The 19,722-nt window shown below is 39.3% G+C and overlaps 1 protein-coding gene across 2 annotated transcripts in view; it reads left to right on the top strand.

The window, feature by feature from the left end:
- UBE2R2 (ubiquitin conjugating enzyme E2 R2) overlaps positions 1-19,722 on the top strand; it is a 63,310-nt gene that overhangs the window by 26,016 nt on the left and 17,572 nt on the right. The window contains exon 2 of one of the 2 annotated variants that reach the window (XM_036433551.2): positions 9,375-9,461. The exons of the other annotated variant lie outside the window; for it this stretch is intronic. Within the exon in view, the coding sequence (XP_036289444.1) occupies positions 9,375-9,461 (87 nt within the window). The remainder of the gene's footprint in view (positions 1-9,374; positions 9,462-19,722) is intronic. 2 annotated transcript variants of the gene reach the window in all.

Below are 19,722 nucleotides of genomic sequence, written 5' to 3'. Positions count from 1 at the left end.
GAATTAAACCCGGGACCTTTCAGTCCGCAGACCGACGCTCTATCCACTGAGCCAAACCGGTTTTGGCTCCCAAAGGTTTTTTTAAATTTTTATTTTATAAATTATTTTTTGAGTTGTGATAAAACATAACAAAATTTTTCATTATAACCATTTTAAGTGTATCATTTAGTACTTAATGCCATTAATTTTTGTAGTACTATAAAAGTTATCTTTTTTTTGCTATGAAAAATGATCATGTAAAATGCTATTTCTCTTATGTATATCCTCCCAATTTTATAATAATTGCTTAAACTTTTAAATTTCTTTTTAAAAAAAATATTTTTATTGACTTCAGAGAGGGAGTGGAAGAGAGACAAATATCAGTGATGAGAGAGAATTGTTGATCCGCTGCCTCCTGCACACCCCCTACAGGGGATTGATTGAGCCTGCAACCTGGGCACCTCAACCTCTTCAACCCTACTTAACCACCAGTTTAGATGTGCCTGTTCTGAACATTTCATATAAATGGAATTAAATAGCACATAATATGTTAACTTTTGTGACTGACTGAATTTCATTTAGCATAATATTTTCAAGGTTCATCATGTTGTACTAATTATTTCTTTTACTGCTGAACTAGAGGCTTGGTGCATAAAATTTGTTCATGGGGGAGGGGGTGGGGGTGGGGAAGGTCCCCTCAGCCCAACCTGCACTCTCTCCAATCCAGGACATCTCTCTCACAATCCTGGACCATTGGCTCCTAACTGCACACCTGCCTGCCTACTTGATCATCCCTAATTGGCTCCCCCCCTCCCCCCACCAGCCTGATTATTCCTAATTGCCTCTGCCTGCTGGCCTGATCACCCCTCACTGCATCCACCCCCACCCCCTTGCCAGCCTGGTCTCCCTACTGCCCCCCCCCCCCCCCCCCCCCCCCCCGCCAACCTGACACCCCTAACTGCCTCTGCATGTCAGCCTGATCGTCCCCAATTATCCCTGGTCGCCTACTGCTTGGTCGTTTGGTCGCCCCTCACTAACCCTCCCTGCTGGCCTGGTCGCCCCACATAGCCTGTTTGGTCGTCCATTCAGTTGCAATGTCACTTAGGCTTTTATATAGATAGATAATAATGCATTGTATGGACATAGCATATTTTGTTTATCCATCATTTTTAAAAAATATATATTTTATTGATTTTTCACAGAGAGGAAGAGAGAGGGATAGAGAGTTAGAAACATCAATGAGAGAGAATCATCAATCAGCTGCCTCTTGCACACCCCCTACTGGGGATGTGCCCGCAACCAAGGTACATATCCCTGACCGGAATCGAACCTGGGACCTTTCAGTCTGCAGGCTGACGCTCCATCCACTGAGCCAAACCGGTTTCGGCTTATCCATCATTTGTTGATGGACATTAGTGTTTCTACTTTTTGGCTATTAGTTATGCTTCTGTAAATATTTATGCACAAGTTTTGTGTGGATATACTTTCATATATCTTGGGTGTATACCTATTAGTGGAATTGCTAGATCATATAGTAACTATGTTTAACTTTTTGGGGAATTGCCAGACTGTTTTTCAAAGTGGCTGCATCATTTTACCTTTTCATGAGTCTCCTAGAGTATTCTGAACTCCATTCTGCATTGTTGTCTTCTATATCTAGTTTGCAGCTGTTACCTGAGATCACTGCCTTCACCATCATCTTGGGTATTTCATGCTCCTTCTACTTTTGTTGGAGTGGTTGTTATCTATATTTTCTGTCTTCTTTGTTTCGTTCTCTTGCTTTGGCATATCACATCCTTCAGTAGATTTTTGAGAAAGTGTGCATAGCAGGTAAATTTTTGAGTTCTTGTTCTAACTCTACAGTTGCTTGGCAGGGCATATAATTGTAGGTTGGAAATCCTATAGCTTTAGAATTTTGAGGCTATTGCTCTATGCCTTTTTGGTTCTGGAAGTACTGTTTGAAATTCAAAGCCATTCTAAATCCTGTCCATTGTATGTGACTTTTTTCTGGAGTTTGCAGAATCTTCTTTGTATTCCAATGTTCTAGAATTCACAATACTATGGATATTCATGTTTTTTAGTGTTGGGAAATTTTTCTTGAATTATTTGAATGATATTTTCTCCAGTACATTTTTATTGTTCTTTTTTGGAAGCACTTATCTTAACTAGGTATTAGATTACCCAGATTATTCCTCTGATTTAAAAAAATCTTTTCCTACAGTCAGTTTGTGCTTTTACTCTTTTATTACCTCATCTTTATCTTCCATTTTTCCAACCTTCCAAGCTTTTTATTTTTGTTCTGTGTAGCATTTTTTTATTGTAATTTACAATAGGATGTGTCTATCTTAAGTGTGTGGCTTGATTAGTTTTGACAAATGTGTACATCTAATTTAGCCATTACCTGTAGTCAAATTATAAAACATTTCCATCATTTAAGAAAATTACCTTATACCCCTCTCCAATCATTTTCTTTCACACCATCCCAGACAACCACAGTTGTCACCTGCCACCATAGCTCTAGATTTGCCTGTTACAGAATTTCATATATGAAGTCATCCAGTTTGTAGTTTCAAGTTTGGCTTCTGTTGCTCAACATAATGTTTTTGAGATTCACATGTTACAAATATGTTCTTTCTGATGAGTTGTTTCTTATTGGATTAATAGATATTTGAATTGCTTCCAATCTTTGGCTACTCAAAATAAAGCTTTTATGAACATTCTTTAAAAAAATATTTTTATTGATTTCAGAGAGGAAGGAAGAGGGAAAGAGATAGATAGAAACAATGATGATGAGAGGTTATCATCTATAGATTCTATTGGCTGCCTGCTGCACGGCCCCGTGGGGGATCTAGCCAGCAACTGGGCATGTGTCTTGCCTGGGAATCTAGTCATGACCTCCTGGTTCACAGGTCGTTGCTCAACCACCGAGGCACATCAGCTAGGCTATGAACATATTTTTATTCCTGCTGTTTATTTACTTTTAAGAGTGCTCTCTTGATACCTGATTTTAAAAAATGTTTTTATTGATTTTAGAGAGAGAGAAAGGGAGAGGGTGAGTGAGTTAGACACATCACTGATGAGAGAGAAACATCAGTGATGGATTGCCTTCTGCATGCCCCCCTGCTGGGGGTCAAGCCTCCAACCCTGGGCATGTCCCCTTCTCTGGAATTGAACTCAGGACCCTTCAGTCAGCAGGCCAACCCTCTATCCATTGAGCCAAACCAGCTAGGGCTGCATTCTCAATTTACTACTATTTAAGCTACTGCTTTTCAAAAAATACAAGAGCCATTTAACAGCTCAGGCTCCCATTGACTGCAATCAAACCAGGGATCCTTCAGTCTGCAGGCTGATGCTAACCACTGAACCAAACCAGGCAGGGCTAGATTTTTAAAAATATATAAATGGTAGCATATTTAATTGCAGCATTCTTCTTTCTTTCACTTAATGTATATTTTAATATATACTTTCCATATTATTAAAGAGTTAGCACCCTCACTCTTTAGTTACTATTTTTGCACATTTGTTTATTTCTAGGTAATTTATTGTTACTATTTCAAATAGGATATTTTCTTAATAGATATTTATTTGTGAGAGTCCTATTGAATTTATTTTGTTAATTTTTGCTGGTTTCTCCTGCCATTTGGAATAATTTTCCAGTTGATATTTTTTAGATTTCCAAGTAAACAATATAATTTAAAAATTATGATAGATTTGGTTCTTTTTCCCCCTCTTTGCTTTGTCCTGCTCAATTACACTGGCTGCTATATGGAGAAATTAACTATTATGCTAAAGCATATCCTTATCTTTATCTGACTTTACTGAGAAGCTTGTGGTACTTATTAAAAACTAGAGGTCTGATGCATGAAATTTGTGCATGGGGGTGCGGTGTCCCTCAGCCCAGCCTGTACCCTCTCTAATCTGGAACATCCCTCTCACAATCCAGGATTGCTGGCTCCCACCTACTCGCCTGCTTGCCTTCCTGATCGCCCCTCACCACTTCTGCCTGCCAGCATGATCACTCCCTAACCACTCCCCTGCCAGCCTGATTGATGTCTGACTGCTCCCCTACTGGCCTATTTGCCCCTAACTGCCCTCCCTTGCAGACCTGGTCACCCCTAACTGCCCTCTCCTATAGGCCTGGTCCCTCCCAACTGCCCTTCCCTGCAGGCCCAGTTGCCCCCAACTTCCGTCCTCTGCCGGCCTGGTCACCCCTAATTGCCTTCCCCTGCAGGCTTGATCATCCCCAACTGCCCTCCCTTACAGGCCTGGTTCCTCCTCACTACCCTCCCCTGCTGGCCATTTTGTGATGGCCATCTTTGACCCCCTGGGGACAGCCATATTGTGTGTTGGAGTGACGGTCAGTTTGCATATTGCTCTTTTATTAGATAGGATAGGTGCCTGGTGCATTGGTGGGGGCTGGCTGGTTTGCCCTGAAAGGTGTCCCGGATCAGGGTGGGGGTTCCCTTGGGATGTGGCGTGACCTGGGCGAGGCACCTGTGGTGGTTTGCAGGCCAGCCATGCCCCTGGTGACCCAAGTAGAAGTCCTGGTATCTGGGATTTGTTTATCTTCTATACCGGTAATTGAAACTTTGTAACCTTGAGCAGAGGCCAGGACCAGCCAGAGTGGGCAGGAAGCTTGGCTTCCTCTATTGTTGGGGAAACACAAGCCTCCTGCTTGCTCTGGGGCCGCATCCATCTTGGCTGGTTTATTTTGCATACTCGCTCCTGATTGGTGGGCGTAGTGGAGGCATGGTCAATTTGCATGTTTCTCTTTTATTATTGTAGATTGTATGGGCCTGGCCGGGCTTGGCTCAGTGATTGAGCGTCGACCTATGAACCAGGAGGTCACGGTTCAGTTCTTAGTCAGGGCATATGCTCAGGTTGTGGGTTTGATCCCTAGTGGGGGATATGCAGGAGGCAGCAGGTCATTGATTCTCTCTCACTGTTGATGTTTCTCTCTCCCCAATTCTTTTTGATATTAATAAAAATATATTTTAAAAAGTTATTATGTGTTTGAGGTTGGACATATATATGCATTATCATATTATTGTAGTATTTGGCTTTAAAAAATAATTAAGAATGCATGTTGAATTTTCCTGCATGCCTTTTCCATCTCTATAGAGATAATATATTGTTCTTTTATTTTTGATTCTATTAATCATTAAATTATTTACAAATACTGTCACCTAATAGTATATAGTTATTAATTAGCAGTATACAGTTATTATTTAGAACCAGTTAAGGAAAGTGGAGAAGGTTCTTAGGCTTGCCTATTTGGTTGAAATAAGACTGCCTGGAAATGAGCCAGTTTCACTCTCATGTAGAAAACAGTTCAATTTCCATTAAATTACAGGCATTTTTTTCAGGTCAAGAAGAGTCTAAATGAGAATATTTCTAACTTAACAGAGAATTACAAGATAATAGGTACTGTTTATTAAATGATTAACATGTGTAAAGAAGAATATATCTATTTTTTTGTAGTATCCAGACTATTAGTTTCTAGCTGTGTGACCTTGTGCAAATTTCTAAAAACCTTTTTATTAATTTTTCTCATTTGTAATATCTATCTAACATATATATACATATAGAATATATATATATGCATATATATATGAATATATATATGCATATATATGCAACCGGCAGACCAGCCAACCGTCCGGTAGCTATGAAACGCACTGACCACCAAGGGGCAGATGCTCAGTGCAGGAGTGGGAACCACAGGCATGGAAACATGGATCAGACTGGTGACTTTCAGAGGGAAAAATGGGGGGAGGGCAGAAAGAAATGAACTAAAGATCTTAAATGCATACTAGAGGCCTCCAATATCCCCTGAGGGGTCCCAGATTGCAAGAGGGCGCAGGCCAGGCTGAGGGACCCCACCGGTGCATGGATGGGCCTCTAGTGGGTTTGATAATACCGATTGCATAGGATTGTTTTAAGAATTAAATGGGGGGCTGAAACCGGTTTGGCTCGATGGATAGAGCGTCGGCTTGGGGACTGAAGGGTCCCGGGTTCGATTCCAGTTATGGGCATGTACCTTGGTTGCGGGCATATCCCCAGTAAGGAGTGTGCAAGAGGCAGCTGATCGATGACTCTCTCTCATCGATGTTTCTAACTCTCTCTCTCCCTTTCTCTCTGTACAAAGTCAATAAAAAAATATATATATATTAAAAAAAAAAGAATTAAATGGGGGGATAAAAGAATTAAATGAGTTAATATATTTAAAGAATTTAGAACAGCGCCTGGAACATAGTAAGCACTAGGTAATTGAGGAGCTACTACTATCCTAATTTCTTACAGCATGAGGTGTCACTGAACCACTTTTATATATTTGGGGGAACTATAGCTCACAGGGATTTTGAGTCCAGAGTTACCCAGATTAGTTTGCACTCCTGATTCTAAAGCTTATTAATTCTGTCTGTCTTAACTATATTTTGCCCTGGCTCCCAAAGCAGGATAATTAGATATTCGGGCAGGGAGGTTTATTGCAGAAACTGAATATACTTTTAGAACAAGAACTTCAGAATTAAAGTTGGGGCTCACATTGTCATTTGTGCTGGAGGAAACAGATTGGAGTCCAGAAATGAGACCATTCAGGATTCAACTGAACCTGAGGATCAAGGGCAATACATAGTAATCATTGAAGTCAGAATTGTTCCTGGGAGTAGGGATGCACTGATTCTGTGGGTGTTGAAAATGGCGATAGCTGCATGGAAGATTACTGTGGAAACTGGTAACTAGGCTATCATTAGTTATTTCATTTCTCAGTCACCTGTATTTACTCATCTCATTATACAAGACCAGCTGTGCCCAGATATTAGCTAGACTCATGAGCTACTGAACTCATGCCCTTTGCAAAAACAAGTTTCATCTATTTCCTGATGGCTGATGATATAACTGACTTGGTATTTGGATTCCTGACTTATGGCTTACTCTTTACTTCTCAAAATTTGCCGGTCCCTCCAAATCCTGCCAATCCAGATTCCTTACTGCTTTCACATAACTGACTTGATACTTTTTTCCTTTTATGTTAACATTTTCATTTGTAAAAGTAATTCAGTTATATCCTTTTTGTTACTATTTTTTCAAATTGATCTCAGAGAGAGGAAGGGAGAAAGAGAAAGTCTGAGAGTGAAACATTGATTGGTTGCTTGCTGCATGCACCCAGACTTGGGATTGAACCCACAACCTGGGTATATGCCCTGATTGGAATCGAACCTGCCACCTTTTGGTGTATGTGATGATGCTTTAACCAACTGAGCTACACTGGCCAGGGCAGCTACAAAAATTACCTTTTTAAAGTCAAACATACTGTAAAGTTTAAAATAAAAAGTCAAGTCCCTCCCACCCCCCACTCCCCAGAAGCAACCTTTTTCAGCTTTTTAGTATGGAGAGAGAGTGAATCTGTATTTCCCTCCCTCCCTCCCTCCTATGGTTACCTCCAGCATAAAGCCACAGCTGAGAAGAGCCCTCCTCCTATTAATAGATTCAGTCACCCATGCCAGTATTTATTTAATTATTTGTTGTTCTTTCTAGGATTAAATTCATGAATTCTCAATTCATGGCTCTTTATCATTATTTTTTGCTCATACCAGATCTTTTCTTGTTTGTTGTTTGGTTAGTGTGTGTGCATATTTCTTTTTATCTCCATTTTTACTTCTCTTCCCTTTCAATACCTTAGGTCAGCAATTTTCAACCTTTTTCATGTCATGGCACATATAAACTAATTACTAAAATTCTTCAACACACCAAAAAATATATGCCGATCTGGCAAATAAAACTGGTGTATTTTTGATTCATTCACACCAGACAGCTATTGTATTGGCTATTGTCATTTTTTAATTTGACAGTCTAAGGGGAAAGAGGTCAGTGCCTCTAAGTAGTCATGTATTGCATGGTTTAAAAATTCTTGTGATGCCGAAACCGGTTTGGCTCAATAGATAGAGCGTCGGCCTGCAGACTGAAAGGTCCTGGGTTCAGTTCCAGTCAAGGGCATGTACCTTGGTTGTGGGCACATCCTCAGGAGGGGTGTGCAAGAGGCAGCTGATCGATGATTCTCTCTCATCGATGTTTCTAACTCTCTATCTCTCTCTCTTCCTCTCTATAAAAAAATAAAAATAAAAATAAAAATTCTTGTGACACATCAGTTAAAAATTGCTGCCTTGCCAAAACCGGTTTGGCTCAGTGGATAGAGTGTCGGTCTGTGGACTGAGGGGTCCCAGGTTCAATTCTGCTATTTAGTCAATTTACATATTAGGTTTTTATTATATAGGATACAACAATACATTAAAGTATTAAAATGTGATCAAAGTCTGGAAGGTCATAGTCCAGAATGTTTGGAATGATTACCCCAAAACACGGTATATTTAAATCTTTGAAAATAAGTTTTGTAAATAAATAAGCATATGTGTTCATGCATTCAAAAATTATTGGAAGGTGCTATTTCAAAATGGTAGTGTTTAGTATCTGGGTGGTGGTTAAATTATGAGTAAAAAAACCTACTTTGTTCTATATATGTACCATAAGGTTATATTAATTAATTTCTTTAATGTGATACACCTGTCCATAATACTGTTTTCACTCAGCGTGAATTCAGTTAAAAATTATGTAGCTATTAGAAGCCCAATGCACGAAGATTTGTGCCAGAATGGGCTTTCCTTTCCCTGGCTGCCTGCACTGCCTGCACTGCCTTTCCACTCCGGCCCAGCCCCTTGCCACTCAGGGCCCCCTCAGGCCCTGGAACCACCTCTTTCCGCTCTGGCTCCGCCCTTCCCATATTGCCCAGAGGCCCTGAGAGACTGGGGGTGGGGCAGAATGCAAATGTCCCACCCCATCACTCAGCGCCTGTGTATGCAAATTAACTGGCATCTTTGTTGGATTAATTTGCATACCACTCCTGATTGGCTGGTGGTGTGGCGGAGGTATGGGCATTTTACTTGTTTGTCTATTATTAGGTAAGATTGTCTGGCTGATGTGGCTCAGTAGTTGAGCATTGATCGATGCATGAACCCAGGGGTCACTGATTTGATTCCTGGTTAGGACATACACCTGGGTTGCAGGCTCAATACTTGGTAGGGGGCGTGCAGGAGGCAGCGATTGATAGTCCTTTATCTCTTTATCTCTCTCCTTTCCTCTCTCTCAAAAAAAAAATATGTAGCTGTTGAATTTTGTTGATTTGCCATAAACTCTTAATAAATATTTGAAGAGATGTTATAACAACATATTAGTAATAACCCTGACATGGGGCTAACAAAACAATATATGAGCTGTTTTAATTCCCAGAGTATACTCTATACATAGGAGCTTTGTTTTATTGAAGTGTAATAAGGTAAATTATTAGGCAGATGAATAACCTGTAATCTCATTTATTAGCGTTTTGTGTTTTTTTCCAGGCGCATATTAAATTTCCTATTGACTACCCATATTCACCACCTACCTTCAGATTCTTGACCAAAATGTGGCACCCGAACATTTATGAGGTAAGAGTCATCTAACATAAATTTCTCTCAAGATTAGTTGTTTTATAATCTCAGAATCCTGTGGTAGTAGTTAATGCGATAGCCATAAAGGACTATATATGTTTTCCCACTTAGCAGTCTCTAGTTTAATTGTTCAAAATTGAGGATAGTTTTATAATACCAGTGTATATAGTTAAGATTAAGGCTTTAAACCAGAAGTGGGTAATGTCCATCCTGCTTGCCGTATAAGGCTGCAAAATCATTTGGTCTGACCCTGTCAAAGCATTAAGGGTGAGTTAATTAAATGTTTGACCAAATATAGCAGGCTAATTTTTAAGTTGATAATTTTGTATGACCCTCGAATTATATAAATATCCAACTGGCCTTTGGCAGAAAAAAGGTCCTCCATCTTTGCTTTAAACCTTTGCTGCTAATTGCTAAGCTTATAATGCATATGTGTTACATTGGCATTTTTTAAACTTAGTAGATAAAGTCATACAAATGTATTTGTGTACCCCTTCTGTAGCTTCACAGCAAGGGTCACCTGTTGCTATGATCAAGGATTCAGCTTTTTTGGGGGGATTTATCCTACTATATTTGGACTACCCTTCTTTCAGGAGTTACCACAGAGCAATTGAGTGCCCCTCTTGGAATAAATCCAAGGCGAGGTTCTTTTGCTGAACAAGGCCCACAGGCCTGGGGAAATTGTTTTAGTTTTCTGAATGAATTTGTACTAATATGCAAGGATGCTAGAATGCTGCATTATGTTTCTTAGAATAATATGTGGGGGCCGTTCACTCTATCATTCTGTAATTTTTTTAATTGCAGTAGAGCTCTGGAGTTGTATCATTTTATGATAGCTACTGTGTTTGCCCGAAAATAAGACATCTTCTGAAAATAAGACCTACTTACAGGTTTCCTTCTGAGTGAAATATAAGGCATCCCCCCGAAAATAAGGCCCCCCCCTAAGCTAAACATGAGAGATTTGGTCCATTGATTCTGAAAGAAATGGAGTCACAAGAAATTCACCAGGAAATTCAGGAATTAGATTATTATGATGATGTTCCAGAAGAAGATGACATGATTGTCATTGAATAAATGAGTCAATTCTTTTTTTTCTTTTTTTCCTTTTTTTAAATATATTTTATTGATTTTGTACAGAGAGGAAGGGAGAGAGATAGAGAGTTAGAAACATCGATGAGAGAGAGTCATCGATCAGCTGCCTCTTGCACACCCCCTACCGGGGATATGCCCGCAACCAAGGTACATGCCCTTGACCGGAATCGAACCCGGGACCTTTCAGTCCCCAAGCCGACGCTCTATCCATTGAGCCAAACCGGTCCCGGCGTGAGTCAATTCTTAATACTGTAGGATTCACAGTTTGGTTTGTGTTGACAACTACTGTACTACCGTACCGTATACAGGCAATAAATTTCCTTTATTTTCATTTAACAATAAATGTGTACCATATTCTTCTTCATGGAAAAATAAGGCATCCCCTGAAAATAAGACGTAGTGCATCTTTGGGAGCAAAAATTAATATAAGACACTGTCTTATTTTCGGGGAAACAGGGTATGACCCAAGCATTAAATTTACTTTTAAAAATTTACAGTCTTTGTCCTGTAGTCCCTTTTTGGCCTGGTGGATATTGGGAAGCATTTTTGTTTCAGAAACAGCTATTGAGCCTTTAAAATACTTGAAAGTGAGAAATGGAGAACTTACTCCAGGATCCTGAATCTGGATTTCAGTCTGCATAAATTAGCAGCACATTGGAATAGTTTTACTGTTTTTCACAACCTTCTTTTTCTGTAAAGCATTATCTTCATTCTTCTTTTCTTCTTAAAACAGGACAAACTGGGTAATATAAAGTCATATTTTCAAAAATAAGGCTCTAGAATATTGTTTTCTTTAGTATCTGACTTAACCATAATACAGATAAACAGCTGTGGATAACTTATATTATTCTATATAACAAAGTTATCCTGTTGTAGGGGAGAGAATATAGAAATAATTCACTCTTTTATAAGTACAAACTGAGATCAGTTCACATAGAAACATTTTTGTGTTCTTGTCCATTTAATAATCAAAAGTTCTTGCCTACCAAATACGTAGTATATATAGATTTTTAGATAGTAAGAGAAAATTGGGAAGACTCCAGCTTTTGACTTGCTATTGAGAACTAATTCACTTTAAAGTCATATACTCACTTGTTTCCATCTGTTTTCTAATTCTCAAACTCCTCCCAAAAAAGAAACAGCTCTGGCTGGTGTTAGTAAGTGTGGTTAGAGCTTCGGCACTTGCACTGAACAGTCTCAAGTTCGATTCTGGTCAAGGGCATGTACCTGGGTTGCAGGTTCGATCCCTGGTCCCAGTTGAGGCGAGTGCAAGAGAAAACCAATGGATGTATCTCTCTCTCGTTGATGTTTCTTTCTCTCTCTCACCCCTCCCTCCACTTCCTTCTACTCTCTAAAATTCAATGGGAAAAAATCTTTGGGTGAGGATTAAAAAACAAAACACAGCTTCGACCGGTTTGGCTCAGTGGTAGAGTGTCGGTCTGTGGACTGAAGGGTCCCAGGTTCGATTCCGGTCAAGGGCATGTACATTGGTTGTGGGCACATCCCTGGTAGGGTGTGTGCAAGTGGTAGCTGGTCGATGTTTCTCTCTCATCGACATTTCTAGCTCTCTATCTCTCTCCCTTCCTCTCTGTAAAAAAATCAATAAAATATTATATATTAAAAAACAAAACAAAACACACAAACCAGAATAAAGGATTCAGAGCTCTGAAGGAAGAAAGTATAGGTAGATAAACCCCCTTTTCACTGTTTTTTGTTTTACTGCTTATGTGTAGGCTGTTTAGTTCTGTATCAGAAGTGTCAGCATTGGATCATTATTTCAAAAAATATTTTTCATATTAATAATAAAATTTTTAACAAAATAATGCATGTATATTTTACAAATATTCGGTTGCTTCCTATACCATAAATGTTTTGTTTTAAATAAGAAGCTATAGCCCTGGCCAGATGGCTCAGTTGGTTAGAGCATTGTCCCTGTATACTAAAAAATCATGGATTCAATTTCCACTCAGGGCACTGATTCCCACTAAGGTAGGTTTGGGTTTAATCCCTATTTGGGGCACGTAAGGGAAGGCAGCCAGTTGGGAGGCAACAAATTGATGTTTCTCACATAAATGTTCCTCACTCTCTTCCCTTCTCTTTCTCTCTCTCTCTTTTTCTCTCTTTCCCACCTCTCTCTCTTCCTCCCTTTCACTCTCCTTCTCCCTTCCTCTCTATCTCAAATCAATAACCGTATCCTCGGCCAAGGAGAAAAAAAATAAAAGAAGTGATAATTCATAGTTAGGAATTAAATTTGATGTAGTCAAAGGTATCATAAGAGACTCTTCTCACATTAGTTAATTTACCTTTGCTGCATTTTGGAAATGGTATTGGAATTGAACTTTCTGTGATTCTAGAGGTTGTTGGGGCTCATGGTTCTTGGCCAAAAACATATTGGGAGTTGCTCTCTACTCACCCACCTGTGTTAGAAATACAGTGGATCTTGATGCCTATTACTCAATAGTCACCAAGTACTGCAGAGTTACTTATAACTGAGGATGAAAGGGGTAAACAATGACAATAACACCAACAAAATAAAATACAAAAGCAAATGGCTACTTAAGTTTCAAAATATAGAAATTGATGAGTTTTGGTATATCAACTCAAGCACTAAAAATAATTATATATAGACTATTTCTGGTAGAAAATATTGTTTATGATGTCAAGTTTTAAAAATCATGAGAGGTTGATTGCAGTTCTAAATTCATCCACATACACATTACTATAGCTATAAAATACTGCTACATTATATGAACAAATTGTTATCATTGCCATATTTGTGAAATTTACAAATATTCAGGGAAACTTGGAAAACAAAAGAAATTTCCCTGGCCAGTGTGGCTTAGTCATTGAGCATTGATCCATGAACCCAACTCAATTCTTGGTCAGGGCACATTCCCAGGTTGAGGGCTTGATCCCCCCAGGAGGGGGCCGTGCAGAAGGCAAACCATCACTGTTTCTATCACTCAATCTGTCTCCCTTCTCTCTCCAGAATTAATTTTTTTTAAAATATATTTTAATGATTTTTCACAGAGAGGAAGAGAGAGGGATAGAGAGGTAGAAACATCGAAGAGAGAGAATCATCGATCAGCTGCCTCTTGCGCACCCCCCACTGGGGATGTGCCCGCAACCGGAATCGAACCTGGGACCCTTCAGTCTGCAGGCCGACGCTCTACCACTGAACCAAACTGGCTTTGGCCAGAATTAATTTTTTAAAAATTAAAAAAAAAATTTAATATGAACTTGTCATCAGTGAATGTAAGGCAAAATCTACTCTTTCTTGCTCTTTTTGTAATAGTAGGTGCCCGGTGCACAGATTTGTGCACTGGTGGGGTCCCTCAGCCTGGCCTGTGCCCTCTTACAATCCAGGATCTTTGGGGGATGTCAGAGGCCCAGTGCATGGATTCATCCCAATCCCCACAGGCCAGGCTGAGGGACTCCAGCAGTGCATGAATCTGGCCTCGAGTATGCATATAAAATCTTTGGTTAATCTCTTCTTGCTCTTCTCTTCCCTCCATCCCTCTGAGGTTCATCAGTCTGTTCCATGTTTCTATGCCTGTGCGTTGAGCGTATGCCCCCTGGTGATCATTGTGCATCATAGTTACCCATCGAACAGTTGCTTAGGTTTTTATAAATATAGACTAGAGGCCTGGTGCATGAAAATTCATGCTCTGGAGGGTTCCCTCAGCCCTACCAGCCCCTCTCACAGTCCAGGAGCCCTCAGGGACAAGAAGACACCGAGGTGATCAGGGGAAGGTGACGCCCCCATCATACCTCTGCTGCTGCCACTGCCAGCAGTGCAAGCATTGGGTGGCTGGGCAGCCACCATCCGAGGCTTGCCTGTGCCTTGGCCGGCCTAACTTGCCTGAGCCTCAGTCAGTGGGGGGTGCTGGAGTATCGACCCCAGCAGGGCTAAGGGAACTCCAGGGGCAGGCGTGTGGATCGGCTGGCCCTGCCCCCACTGTGGGCACCATCATGTGATGGTGTGACAATCAGATTGCATATTACCTCTTTGTTATACACGATATTGAGTGAAATAAAAAATAGTTTCCTGGTTACGTGTTGTATGCTCAGAATTAGCTCAAGAGAAACACCATTTGTTTCATAAACCATGTTAAAATGTAATATTTTCATGTGTATTTTCTTTTTTTAAAAAAAACAAAAAACATTTTATTGATTTTTTTTTTTTTTTTTTACGGAGAGGAAGGAAGAGGGATAGAGAGAAACATCAATCAGCTGCCTCCTCCACACCTCCTACTGGGGATATGTCCACAACCAAGGTACATGCTCCTGATTAGAATCAAACCTGGGACCTTTCAGTCTGCAGGCCAAACTGGTTAGGGCCTTGTATATTTTCTTCACTACGAATTTTACAGTTATGGGAAATCAATCTCACTGCTCTTTAGTATTTATTAAAAATTTCCAGTCCTGGCCGATGTTGCTCATTTGGTTGAGCATGCCCCATGCACTGAGAGGTTGCTGGTTCTATTCTTGGTCAGGGCACATGCCTGGGTTTTGGACTAAATTTCCAGTAGGGGGCGGCAAGAGACAGCTAATTCACATCTCTCTCTCTCTCTCTCTCTCTCTCTCTCTCTCTCTCTCTCTCTCTCTCTCTTTCTCTCTCTCTGTCCACACACACACACACACACCAGAGGTCTGGTGCACAAGATTTGTGCACTGGGGGGACTCAGGGGGCGGTCCCCTTGGCCCAGTCTGCATTTCTCACAGTCCGGGACCCCTCAACGGGTGTCCACCTGCTGGCTTAGGACCAATCCTCCTGGGGATTGGGCCTAAGCCAGCAGCCAGACATTCCTCTCACAGTCCAAGGCTCTCAAAGTCCGGGACCCCATGCTCCTTACTGCCTGCCTGCAGTGGAGGTGGGAGAGGCTCCTGCCACTGCTGCTGCACTCACCAGCTATGAGCCCAGCTTCTGGCTGAGCGGCACTCTCCCTGTGGGAGCGCACTGACCACCAGGGGCAGCTCCTGCCTTGAGCGTCTGCCCCCTGGTGGTCAGTGCTTAGTCATAGCGACCAGCTGTTCTGCTGTTCGGTCAATTTGCATATTACACTTTAATTATATAATATATCACTCCTCCCTCTTCTTTCCCCTCTCTCTAATATCAAGAACATATATTTTTTTAAAAATTTCAATTCATTGGAAAATATTTTTTACAGTAATTTTTATAGTAGTTTTATGTTCATATGACTGAATAAAAAGTATACAGAAGTATTAGATCCTTTTAGCACTAGTGAGTTATAGAACATAGTATGGAGCTTTGTTTTTTAAAATAATAAAGATTTTGGATGTTTTTTGAAGGAGCATACAAATTATTTTACCTGTACAATATGCACATAAATGCAACTATACAGCCATCCATATAAAGGTTATAGTAAGCTGATATATTTTATGCTACTTGGTAGCCGATACAAAAATATTTTGCTATTGCAATTAAGATTCTAGTTCTAAAGAGTTATTTTCTATTCTAGATCCAGATGATTCTCAAAACATACTAATCTATAGCAATCAACATTGTACATATGTACCAATTTGACTACTATTCCACTATCAGTAGGGCATGGTATTTCTAAATGTTTTAATAATGATTAAAAATAGACTCTACATGTTGGCTTAGTCAGCTCAGGCTGCCATAACAAAATGCCATAGGCGGGATGGCTTAAACAACAAAAATTTATTTTCTTGTAGTTCAGGAAGCTAGAAGTCCAATATCAAGGTGCAAAATGTTTTTTTATGTGTGTTTTTTTGTGATAATTTTTTTCCTAGCTTATCTCTGTGTCCTCATGTGGCTGAGAGAGAGAGAGAGAAAGAGAGAGAGAGAGAGCTCTCTCTAGTGTCTCACAAGTTTTATTAAAAGGTTGCCAAGTCTGTAGAACCATTGCTCTTTGGAATAATAAAATTTAAGCTATATAAATGGTGACTGGCCCAATTACACAGTTTATGATCTTTTGTAATTATTTAAATGGATGATAGGCTATTAGGAGTAAAATAGATTAAGACCCATAGTCAGCTTTTCAAAAACTGAAGGAACTGGATCTAGCAAGAGTTTCTGTATAATCTGTAATTATAAATTATGTTTGTTTTTTTTAAATATATTTCATTGAGTTTTCACAGAGAGGAAGAAAGAGTGATAGAGAGTTAAAAATATCGATCAGCTGCCTCTTGCACGCCCCCTACCGGGGATGTGCCCGCAACCAAGGTACACGCCCTTGACCAGAATAGAACCCAGAACCTTTCAGTCCGCAGGCTGAGGCTCTATCCACTGAGCCAAACCAGTTTCGGCATAAATTATGTTTTTTAACGACACCAAAAAGTCCAGGTAAAAGTAAGGATACTGTATTTGTCAGGATTCTTCAGAGTAACAGAGCCAGTAGGATATATATGAGGAGATTTATTAAAGGAATTGGCTCACATGGTTATGAAGTCTGAGAAATTCCACAGGCTGTAGAACCAGAAAAGTTGGAAATAACATTCAAAATAAATCCAAAGGTCCGAGAACCAGGGAAAGCCAGTGGTGTAACTCCCAGTCCAAGGCTACTGCTTGTGTCGTGTCCCAGAGTTCCAAGGCTGGAGAACCAGGAGTTCTGACATCCCAATATACTGATTCAAACACGAAATCTCTTTCACAGATACCCTCACAGACACACCTAGAAACATGTTTTACCAGCTGTCTGACCATCCCTTAGCCTAGTTGAGTTGACATAAAATTAACCTTCATTGATACTTGTCTTTCTACCTTTTTCCTCTTGCCATTCATATTTATAGTCTTTCTATACTCTGCATACATCATTAACCTGTTAACCGAGCGGGACGTATAAATACGTCAAATGTAAACAATATCAGGTACGGGTAGGACGTATAAATACGTCCTTGAAATATATGTTGCGCCCTGAAATGGGCGGGACCTATATTTCCGAACAACAAAGGTATTAGTCATCCATACATGTCTCGATATGAATTTAAGACACAAAGGGAATCAGTATAATTTCGCTATTGAGAGTGGTGGATGTGTTCTGGGTGAGCAGTGACGGGTACGTACTTACACTTACCTACCTATTTTCGTATTATATATTATTTACTTATATTTTTTATATCTCCAACCTATATATAATTAAAAAAACATATAAAATTGATCCAATCATCAATAATTTGTCAGAAAAGTTTAAAAGTTTTTATGTATGTGAACGAGAAATATTCGTAGATGAATCTCTTATTATGGAAAGGGAATTTATCTTGGAAACAATATATATCTACAAAAAGCTAGATTTGGAATGAAGTTGTTTATTTTGAGTGAAAGCCAATCTGGATACGTACAAAATATAATTTTATACACAGGCAAGGACACAAATTATGGTTCGAACTACCCACAAGAAAAACAATCAACAAGAGTTGTTTTGGAGTTAACACATGACTTACTGAATAAAGGGTATAGGATTTACTTAGATAATTTCTATATGTCATTTCTTTTGGCTGAACTCTTGTGTCAAAACAATACATTGTTGGAACAATAAGGATAAACAGAGTCGGAATTCCCAGTGAAATAAAAACAAAAAAATTACAGAAAAATGAACATATGTAAGAATCAAAGACAAACTTATGGTTTAAAATGGAAAGATAAAAAAGACGTATTGATGCTCAGTTCTATTCATAATGACGAAAAGACAATGATTGAAAAGAGAGGAAGAAGGCAAGAAAAACCGAATGTTGTCCTGGATTATAACAAGAATATGGGTGGCGTAGATTTGGGAGATGGAGTTATGGTGGCCTACACGGCTGCCCATAATAGGGTAAAAAAATTTTATAAAAAATTTTTTCTATGATTAATTGATATGTGCTGCTTCAATGCATATATTATATACAAAAAAAGATAAAGGTCATTTGGATCGATTACACTTTTTGATAGAGTGTGTAGAGAAATTGGTAGATAACAACATAGTGAAAACCCACCCAAAGACATCAACAAGCAGCTCTACATCTACCAGGCGTCTTCAAACTACGGCCCTCGGGCCACATGCGGCCCGCAGAGGAGTCTGATCTGGCCCGCCAGGTTTTTTGGGCAGTGAGTGCAGCCGAGGTGTTACAGTAGGAATTAGTAGTTCATATAGTCCGGCCCTCCAGCTCTCTGAGGGACCGTGATCTGGCCCCCACTTTAAAAAGTTTGAGGACCCCTGCATCACGCTTAGTTGAAAGGCATTTTCCAGAACAAATGAAAAGCGATATAGGAAAAACTAAATCCAGGAAATGCCTAGTTTGCTACAAAAAAAGGTGTTAGGAAAGAATCTACATACTAGTGTCCGGATTGTAAGGTAGCACTATGTATCAACAATTGTTTTAAAATATGTCACACGGAAGTTGAGTTTTGAATTTTTACATCTATATTTCAATTTTTTAAACTCAATATTTCTATTTTATTTGTGTGCTTTTGTTTATTGTTCTGTAATTGTTAACTTTTTTATATTTTTTATTGTGTATAGAAATAAAAAAATATTTTTTGTAATCTTTATAATTGTAAAATTTATAACTTTTTAATTCGATGTTTCCATTTTTTTGTTGGTATTCTTTTCTATTTGTAATTTTGTATTTTCCTTTGTGCTTTATATATAAATAAACGAAAAAATATATATTTCATTTTTTTAATTAAGTATAAATTAAAAAAATAATAATATAAAATTACGTCCACTGGGCGTGACGTACTGACATGTCCTAGTGAAAGAGTATGCGCCCGTTGTCCGTTTTGTAATTAAAAAGGGAACTCCCCGGTTAACAGGTTAAATTCACAGGCGATGTAATTTGACTAGATGAACATTTGAATCCTTGAAATAGCAAGATGTTTTATAATAATGGTTTAGTCCCTTCTTACTTGATAACAGTAACAATTTTTAGTTAGCAGCTTACCTGGCTCTCCTTCATCTCCTTTATCATCCCTTTCCCTGCATCCTCCCTCCCTTCTCTCCCCCCTCTTCTCTTTCTCTCCCTCCTTTGGTTCCCTTCCACTTCACTAAAAATCAGTGGAGAAAATATATTGATACTTAGATGATGACTAACCTAAAAGAAAGTGGTGAGAGAAGGTATCCTTGTTTTGGTTCTGATCTTAGGAGAAAAAAACTTTTATCATTGAGCATGATGTTAACTGTGGATCTTTTTTCTTTCTTTT

This window comes from Pipistrellus kuhlii, unplaced genomic scaffold (assembly GCF_014108245.1).
Source record: "Pipistrellus kuhlii isolate mPipKuh1 unplaced genomic scaffold, mPipKuh1.p scaffold_m20_p_12, whole genome shotgun sequence".
In the NCBI taxonomy this organism is placed as follows: domain Eukaryota; kingdom Metazoa; phylum Chordata; class Mammalia; order Chiroptera; family Vespertilionidae; genus Pipistrellus; species Pipistrellus kuhlii.
Note: the sequence above shows the minus strand (reverse complement) of the source record. Positions and strands in the feature narration are given on the sequence as shown.